The sequence below is a fragment of the Lepidochelys kempii genome, chromosome 1, assembly GCF_965140265.1.
Source record: "Lepidochelys kempii isolate rLepKem1 chromosome 1, rLepKem1.hap2, whole genome shotgun sequence".
NCBI lineage: Eukaryota > Metazoa > Chordata > Testudines > Cheloniidae > Lepidochelys > Lepidochelys kempii.
The window spans coordinates 125,314,782-125,324,652 of record NC_133256.1 but is presented as its reverse complement, the minus strand read 5'-3'; the positions used below and the strand labels follow the sequence as shown (position 1 = coordinate 125,324,652).

General features: G+C 47.1%; 1 protein-coding gene across 1 annotated transcript in view; it reads left to right on the top strand.

Annotated features, from left to right (window-relative positions):
• The first annotated feature begins 216 nt into the window (after positions 1-216).
• Positions 217-9,871, top strand: part of LOC140898931 (arylsulfatase H-like) — a 55,402-nt gene continuing 45,747 nt past the window's right edge. Inside the window, 2 exon segments of the mRNA XM_073313951.1 lie at positions 217-817; positions 1,407-1,616. Of these exon segments, the coding sequence (XP_073170052.1) occupies positions 235-817; positions 1,407-1,616 (793 nt within the window). The 5' untranslated portion in view covers positions 217-234.

The following is a 9,871-nucleotide window of genomic DNA, read 5'->3' as shown; positions in this document are numbered from 1 at the left end:
TACTCCACCCCTGACAAGTGGATTAGCGCTTAAATCAACGTTGCCGGCTCGAATTTGGGGTACTGTGGACACAATTCGATGGTATTGGCCTCCGGGAGCTATCCCAGAGTGCTCCATTGTGACCGCTCTGGACAGCACTCTCAACTCAGATGCACTGGCCAGGTAGACAGGAAAAGATCACGAACTTTTGAATCTCATTTCCTGTTTGGCCAGCATGGCAAGCTGCAGGTGACCATGCAGAGCTCATCAGCACAGGTGACCATGATGGAGTCCCAGAATCGCAAAAGAGCTCCAGCATGGACCGAACGGGAGGTACGGGATCTGATCGCTGTTTGGGGAGAGGAATCCGTGCTATCAGAACTCCGTTCCAGTTTTCGAAATGCCAAAACCTTTGTCAAAATCTCCCAGGGCATGAAGGACAGAGGCCACAACAGGGACCCGAAGCAGTGCCGCGTGAAACTGAAGGAGCTGAGGCAAGCCTACCAGAAAACCAGAGAGGCGAACAGCCGCTCTGGGTCAGAGCCCCAAACATGCCGCTTCTATGATGAGCTGCATGCCATTTTAGGGGGTTCAGCCACCACTACCCCAGCCGTGTTGTTTGACTCCTTCAATGGAGATGGAGGCAATACAGAAGTAGGTTTTGGGGACGAAGAAGATGATGATGAGGAGGAGGTTGTAGATAGCTCACAGCAAGCAAGCGGAGAAACCGGTTTTCCCGACAGCCAGGAACTGTTTCTCACCCTAGACCTGGAGCCAGTACCCCCCGAACCCACCCAAGGCTGCCTCCTGGACCCAGCAGGCGGAGAAGGGACCTCTGGTGAGTGTACCTTTTAAAATGCTATACATGGTTTAAAAGCAAGCATGTGAAAGGATTACTTTGCCCTGGCATTTGCGGTTCTCCTAGATGTAGTCCTAAAGCCTTTGCAAAAGGTTTCTGGGGAGGGCAGCCTTATTGCGTCCTTCATGGTAGGACACTTTACCACTCCAGGCCAGTAACACGTACTCAGGAATCACTGTAAAACAAAGCATTGCAGTGTATGTTTTGCTGGCATTCAACCAAAATCCGTTCTTTATCTCTCTGTGTTATCCTCAGGAGAGTGAGATATAATTCATGGTCACCTGGTTGAAATAGAGTGCTTTTCTTCAGGGGACACTCAGAGGAGCCCATTCCTGCTGGGCTGTTTGCCTGTAGCTAAACAGAAATGTTCCCCGCTGTTAGCCACAGGGAGGGGGGAAGGTTGAGGGGGTAGTCACGCGGTGGGAGGAGGCAAAATGCGACCTTGTAACGAAAGCACATGTGCTATGTATGTAATGTTAACAGCAAGGTTTACCCTGAAAGAGTGTAGCGACTGTTTTATAAAATGTGTCTTTTTAAATACCGCTGTCCCTTTTTTTTTCTCCACCAGCTGCATGTGTTTCAATGATCACAGGATCTTCTCCTTCCCAGAGGCTAGTGAAGCTTAGAAAGAAAAAAAAACGCACTCGCGATGAAATGTTCTCCGAGCTCATGCTGTCCTCCCACACTGACAGAGCACAGACGAATGCATGGAGGCAAATAATGTCAAAGTGCAGGAAAGCACAAAATGACCGGGAGGAGAGGTGGAGGGCTGAAGAGAGTAAGTGGCGGGCTGAAGAGAGTAAGTGGCGGGCTGAAGAGAGTAAGTGGCGGGCTGAAGACAGGGCTGAAGCTCAAATGTGGCGGCAGCGTGATGAGAGGAGGCAGGATTCAATGCTGAGGCTGCTGCAGGACCAAACCAGTATGCTCCAGTGTATGGTTGAGCTGCAGCAAAGGCAGCTGGAGCACAGACTGCCACTGCTGCCCCTCTGTAACCAACCGCCCTCCTCCCCAAGTTCCATAGCCTCCACACCCAGACGCCCAAGAATGCGGTGGGGGGGCCTCCGGCCAACCAGCCACTCCACCACAGAGGATTGCCCAAAAAAAAGAAGGCTGTCATTCAATAAATTTTAAAGTTGTAAACTTTTAAAGTGCTGTGCTTAAAGTGCTGTGTGGCATTTTCCTTCCCTCCTCCACCACTCCTCCTGGGATACCTTGGTAGTCATCTCTCTATTTGTGTGATGAATGAATAACGAATGCATGACTGTGAAGCAGCAATGACTTTATTGCCTCTGCAAGCAATGATTAAAGGGAGGAGGGGAGGGTGGTTAGCTTACAGGGAAGTAGAGTGAACCAAGGGGCGGGGGGTTTCATGAAGGAGAAACAAACAGAACTTTCACACCGTAGCCTGGCCAGTCATGAAACTGGTTTTCAAAGCTTCTCTGATGCGTACCGCGCCCTCCTGTGCTCTTCTGACCGCCCTGGTGTCTGGCTGCGCGTAACCAGCAGCTAGGCGATTTGCCTCAACCTCCCACCCTGCCATAAACGTCTCCCCCTTACTCTCACAGATATTGTGGAGCACACAGCAAGCAGTAATAACAGTGGGAATATTGGTTTCGCTGAGGTCTAAGCGAGTCAGTAAACTGCGCCAGCGCGCCTTTAAACGTCCAAATGCACATTCTACCACCATTCTGCACTTGCTCAGCCTGTAGTTGAACAGCTCCTGACTACTGTCCAGGCTGCCTGTGTACAGCTTCATGAGCCATGGCATTAAGGGGTAGGCTGGGTCCCCAAGGATACATATAGGCATTTCAACATCCCCAACAGTTATTTTCTGGTCTGGGAATAAAGTCCCTTCCTGCAGCTTTTGAAACAGACCAGAGTTCCTGAAGATGCGAGCATCATGCACCTTTCCCGGCCATCCCACGTTGATGTTGGTGAAACGTCCCTTGTGATCCACCAGAGCTTGCAGCACTATTGAAAAGTACCCCTTGCGGTTTATGTACTTGGCGGCTTGGTGCTCCGGTGCCAAGATAGGGATATGGGTTCCGTCTATAGCCCCACCACAGTTAGGGAATCCCATTGCAGCAAAGCCATCCACTATGACCTGCACATTTCCCAGGGTCACTACCCTTGATATCAGCAGATCTTTGATTGCGTGAGCTACTTGCATCACAGCAGCCCCCACAGTAGATTTGCCCACTCCAAATTGATTCCCAACTGACCGGTAGCTGTCTGGCATTGCAAGCTTCCACAGAGCTATCGCCACTCGCTTCTCAACTGTGAGGGCTGCTCTCATCTTGGTATTCATGCGCTTCAGGGCAGGGGAAAGCAAGTCACAAAGTTCCATGAAAGTGCCCCTATGCATGTGAAAGTTTCGCAGCCACTGGGAATCGTCCCAGACCTGCAACACTATGCGGTCCCACCAGTCTGTGCTTGTTTCCCGAGCCCAGAATCGGCGTTCCACAGCATGAACCTGCCCCATTAGCACCATGATGCATGCATTGTCAGGGCCCATGCTTTCAGAGAAATCTGTGTCCATGTCCTGATCACTCACGGGACCGCGCTGACGTCGCCTCCTCGCCCGGTATCGCGTTGCCATGTTCTGGTGCTGCATATACTGCTGGATAATGCGTGTGGCGATTAATGTGCTCCTAATTGCCAAAGTGAGCTGAGCGGCCTCCATGCTTGCCTTGGTATGGCGTCTGCACAGAAAAAAGGTGCGGAACGATTGTCTGCTGTTGCTCTGACAGAGGGAGGGGCGACTGATGACACGGCTTACAGGGTTGGCTTCAGGGAGCTAAAATCAACAAAGGGTGTGCCTGTACATCAAGGAGTATTTCAGGCAGGACTGCACGGAGGGTTCCAATAAGAAATGGTGCACCTAAGTTATCGTTGTTATTGGAACAAGGAGGTTAGCCTGGCCTCTGATTGATACATGGCTAGATTTACCTCTCTGCACCTTCTCTGTGAGTGACTGCAGTGTGATCTAGACAGGGGAGGAGGCAAATGAGTACAAAACAAATCTGGTCTATTTCTTGTTCTGACCCACTCCATCAATTTTTACATCTTTGGCTGGCAGCAGACGGTGCAGAAGGACTGCATGCCATCCACATCTCATGGCTGCTCGGCAGAAGATGGTACAGTACGACTGCTAGCCATCTTCATCTCTTGCCTGCCTGGCATAAGATGGTACAATACGACTGCTAGCAATCCTCATCTCTTGCCTGCCTGGCAGAAGATGGTACAGTACGACTGCTAGCAGTCCGTATCGCCTGCCCGCTCACCATAAGACGGTTCAATAGGACTGCAGGACTAAAGAGAATGACCTGGTCAAGTCACTCCAAATTTAGTCCCTGCGCCCATGTCTGCCCAGGCCCTCCCAGCCGACGTGGCCAGGAGCACCTCGGACACGACGAGGACGACTACCAATCGTATTGCACCGTCTGCTGCCAGAAGGCAATGGGTTGCTGCTACTGTGCAGCAAAGCCGTACCGCGTCTGCCAGCACCCAGGAGACATAGGGTGACGGTTACCTGAGCTGGCTCCATGCTTGCCGTGGTATGGCGTCTGCACAAGTAACTCATGAAAAAAGGCGCGAAATGATTGTCTGCCCTTGCTTTCACGGAGGGAGGGAGGGAACGGGGGCCTGACGACACGTACCCAGAACCACCCGCGACAATGTTTTAGCCCCATCAGGCATTGGGATCTCAACCCAGAATTCCAATGGGCAGCGGAGACTGCGGGAACTGTGGGATAGCTACCCACAGTGCAACGCTCCGGAAGTCGATGCTTGCCTCGGTACTGTGGAAGCGCTCCGCCGAGTTAATGCACTTAATGCACTTAGAGCATTTTCTGTGGGGACACACACACTCGAATATATAAAACCGATTTCTAAAAAACCGACTTCTATAAATTCGACCTAATTTCGTAGTGTAGACATACCCTAACATTGCTTCTTTTTGTTTTGTGCACTTCACCCCTGCTGTTGCTTCAGAAGGGCACTGTCTTTTTTTAATTATTTTTTTTTACTACAACTCTCATCTGCTATTTTGTTACAAAAACAAATAAACAAAAAACAAACAAACAAACAAAAAGAATCCACAATTTTTTTTCTATTCTCCTGATTTTGACTGCCCTGCTGCAGCCACAACTTAAAAACATTTTAAATTTTGTAAAGCATTGAGTTACCTTTTAATGGTTAAATGCCAAATTCCAAAGCCAAACAACACTAATTACCTGTGTCTAGCAAAAAGGTCTGTCAGTTTTGCAACTTTGAATTAAAGAGTCAAATGGATTTTTAGTGGCATTATTTAAAACAAAAACAAAACCAACTGGTCCTTAGAACTTTACATATTCACACACACACAGACAGATACATACACATTTTCTTTCCCTTAACATCCCTTCCACACTGCTCTGTTTTTTTTTTGTTGTTTTTTTTTACATCTTACATTCCCTTTATATATTTGAGGCAGTTAAGTTCCAATAGAACACCCTTACATCCTTTAGTGATTTTGATTACATTACCCAATAGTCAAACAATTTTGATCAGATTCTCTCTCTGCCAGCTGCCTGCAGCAGTCCCTTATAGACAATTTCTGTGGGAAAAGGGCCCATTTTCCCTCAGAATAGCTGTAAAGGCTTCTGGGGACAGAAGCGTAGTGCTGGTAGTAGTCACTCTACCTGATCCCCTTAGCCTAGACCATTTTTCCAGAAATTTACAGGAGTCCGGACTCTTCCTAAAATACATAAACTGAGCCGGCATTCCTTTAGGGAACTGTCCCGACTTAGACGTCTGGTTACCCATACAGGAGGACTTTAAACACCAATCACACAAGAAGGAAAGTCAGGTTCATCAGAGCGATGCCCGGTGCAACACACAAAAGGAGCCCACAGGCTACTGCGTCAATTGCCCTTGCTTTCACACTAAGGGTTTTACCCAAGGCGCAGTGCGGCTGCAATTGTGCAGCTTTCACTCACTCAGACTGTGGGGAGAGTGATCAGTGGTCAGTGGTCAGCTGATCCCCGGACGGAGACGGCGCCAGACTCAAACACACCACAGGGAGGACGGATAGACACAGAGACAAGACAGTCCTCAGTCCGGACAAAACACAGAAATAATTACCTGATCAGATTCCTGATGTCAGACCCCGGGATCCCTACCAGAACAGAGTGGGAACCAACAGGTTTGATGGCGTAGACTTCACTGTGGTCATGCACCCTTCCATTCTGGTGGAGGACCACTCGAGCCAAATGCCCAGGTGCTGGCTTGCCACGGCCGTCCTAAGAACAGTCAGGAGTCACACAGCCCCAGAAGAGATGGTTGCCATCTCGGTGGACCCTCCAAATTGTCAAAGTCAGATTCAGGACTCACATAATTTGTCAGACCACTCTGTTTATTAGCAAAGTGCCTTGCTAATGCACCCAGATGTGAGCCCCTCTCTGAGGCCCAAGATAACCTATTTATACAGCTAAGCCAAAGCCAATTTAACATAAGAGACAAAAGAAAGCAGAAACTGACAAATAAACATATATATCTTATTTGCATACTAACGTTTACCAATCTCCTAGCTCAATAGGAGCTCTAAGTTAATTAGTTTGAGGACCCATTGTCTCACACTCCTTAACGTTTCTCTTCCTGACAACTATATTTCAACAAACCCTTCAAGTCGCATTTCTTTAATGAATTATAATTTCAATATAATTCATTCTACTTTCACACACCTGACTCTCTGCCCATTGATACTGAGATCACGGCAAAGGTGTATCATATGTCCCAACTTGGGGATCTTCTGCCTCAAAGCATGGCTCCTGTGTGGTTCCAGCACATAGAAAGCTTATGCTCAAAGGAAGTGCAAGAGGTTCTACCATACAGTAGAAAATCCTCCACACAACACACTTACCTGCAGGAATTGTCCAGGTTCCAGATTTGGTGCACATCCCAACAAATCTCTCCAGTGTCAGCAACTCTTCCACATATTCTGGAATATGCCCTGACACTTAAAAAATTGGGGTTACCTCTGAGCTCTCTTGGGATCCACCTAGCAGCTATTACACATTTCACTAACCCATAGAGGGATACTCCGTACAATCGCACCCAGCCACTCAATGGTTCCTTAAGGGAATAACAAACCTCTTTCCTCAACCTTGACTTCCTACCCCCTTGTGGAACCTAAAATCTAGTGATGAAAGGGCTGACCAGGTCCCCCTTCGAACCTATGGCTACCTGTTTGCTAGCATACATATTGATTAAAACAGGGGTTTTTTATTGCAGTTACCTCAACTAGAAGAATAGGGGAAATAGCAGCTCTGATGGTGCATCCCCCATACACAGTGTTCTTCCCAGATAAGGTTACACTCAGGCCACATCCAAGGTTCATCTCTAAAGTGACCTCCTCATTTCACATGAATCCATCTATTTACCTTCCTGCCTTATACCCTAAGCCTCACCGAGACAATAGGGCGGCCATACTGCACACCCTAGACATCAGGAGAGTCCTTACATTCCACCTCGCTAGGACAAAGGCCTCAGGAAGTCCCCATGACTATTCCTCTCTATGGCGGAAAGGTCTAAGGGCTCAGCGATATCAGCCCAAAGATTCTCCAAGTGAGTCTCAAATTGCATCAGACAGTGCTCCCAAATTCATAACATGACCCCTCTGGACTTGATCTGTACACTTTCCTTGAGATTGATCTCATCTGTCGCCTTCTTTAAGAATGTCCCCATCTTAGAGATCTGCAGAGTAGTGATGTGGGCATCAGTCTACACCTTCACAGAACATTATGCGATCTGGGAATGCTGCCTCTGATGCCATCTTTGGCTCCACCGTACTGTCATATATGACTAACCCCACTCCAAAGTCCCAGCCCTCCAAGGAGGGTACTGCCCGGGAGTCGGCCTCAGTGGAGTACCCACAGGGACCCTACTCAAAAAAGAAGTTGCTCACCTTGTGACGATGGTTCTTTGAGATGTGTGTCCCGATGGGTGCTCCACAACCTGCCCTCCTCCCCTCTACTTCGGAGTTCCCACTATGACTCTGCAGTAGAGAAGGAACAGAGGACGGTTAGACTGCATGCACTGGCTAGCTTCATGGTGCAGCACAACGAGAGACGGCGCATGTGCGGGCTCAATGGACACTGCTACTGAAGTTCTGCAATCAGCAGCGCAGGGACGCAGACACACCTACAGTGGAGGACCCAGGAACACACAATCTCAAAGAACTATCGTTACTGCACAGGTTGAGTAATTTCTTCTTTTTTATGCACAGTCTCCTTTCCTGCTTTTTACTGGTCAGCCTGGCCAGGACCCATCACAGAGATCAAATTGCTTGGTTCCTTTTTCTCCTAAGATGAAGCATAAAGATGGAGCCCCTCTCTGTTCCTTATATCCCCAAAGGGATGTCTTTGTCTTACAAATCAGGAAGGCCTCCTGGGCATTCAGTCTCCTGTGTCTTTCTGGGATGCAGAAGGCATGTTAATTCTCTGAGTGCAAGACCAGAATTACCCCTGCTGGTTTAACTCAGTGGCTTTGTTTACTGCTAATATGTAAATTGTGGTTAAACCCACAACTACTTTGTCTACAACAGACTGTTTATCTCCTTTACCTAAGCCAGGCCGTCTGGTCTAAAACGTGTTCTAGATGCATCATACAGAGGGAATTCATAACTTCCCATCATTGTAAAATTATGTATTATATATTAATAATCAGCATGTTATTAGCTTTGATATGATCCCTCACAAGGCATATTTTATACAGATATTATTGCAGTAGCGTGAAGGCTGTGAATATAAGAGTGCCTAGGGTCATGTCTGGAGTACACTTAAAATTTATATGAGCACAGCTAGCTTGGTGAGTGATGTGAAAACAGCACACACCCTAGCGACATACTTATGCCAGCAAAGCCCCCATTCTAGATGCAGTTATGGCGATTGCATATTTAATGCCATTTGGGGAGGTGGGGTTCCTATGTCAGCAGAAAATTCCTTCTGTGGGTGTATCCTGCATCTACACTGGAGGCTAAGTCAGAATAGGCTATGCACTTCAGACATAGCCTTGGTGTCCTGTTCACTACATTGGCTTCCATTAGAATATAGGGTTAAAGTCAAGGTCTCGATGATAATATTCAAGGTTTTCCATGGAAGAAAATTTGGACAATGCTTGTTTCTTCAGGACAACAACCTCCCTTGTCAGCCAAATTCCTCTGGAGCTATGAGCTATGTGCGTTGTAAGGATGAAGCATGTGAGAGCAGGAGATGGGGCATTGTTTCTGAAATAGGTCCAAGACTTTGGAACTCCATTACAGGAAGTAAGAAGGGGGAATGACTGCAACGCTCACTATCTTCAGAATGAAGGGTAAGAATCATTTCTTCAACATTGTGAGGTTTAGTTAGTTGCAGCTCTGGAAAGGCTAAGAAAGGGAGGAGGAAAAAGAGAGAGGGAGAGGAGAAAAGAGAGAAAAAAGAAATAAAAGCAGACACCAGGCCCTTCACCTCCTGAAAGCCCTTCCTCTCACTCCAGAGCTCTGATTCAAGAGAAGTAGAAGGAAGATTGAGACCATGACTGTCCTGTTGTGATCTGTATTTTTACAAAGGCTGTTTTTAGTTACTCAGACAAACAGTGATGAGTGGTGTTAAATGAATTTCATCAGAATAGCCTAGATAGGATGTCCAGTAAAATATCTCTCCAGCATTTTAAGAAAATAGTCATAATACTCAGCTAACCAGGAATTTGTGTAAAACTTTAACAGCAGTTATGTTTGCTAATCCTGGCAATGTTACCCTTGACCCACTGTGCAAAGACCTAGGTAAGGGGGAGGAGAGATGGCCTGGGGAAAAGCAGCAAGACTGGTCTAGCTGTGCAACTTTCTGATAGACACATCCTAATGGATCAGGGCTACTTAACAAATCAAGGAGTGAGAAGAATCTCAGGGGAATAATAATTTATATATTAATAATAATATAATATAATATTATATAATATAATAATATAAAATAATAATAATTTTCATATTATTAAAAAGGGATTGGGATTTTT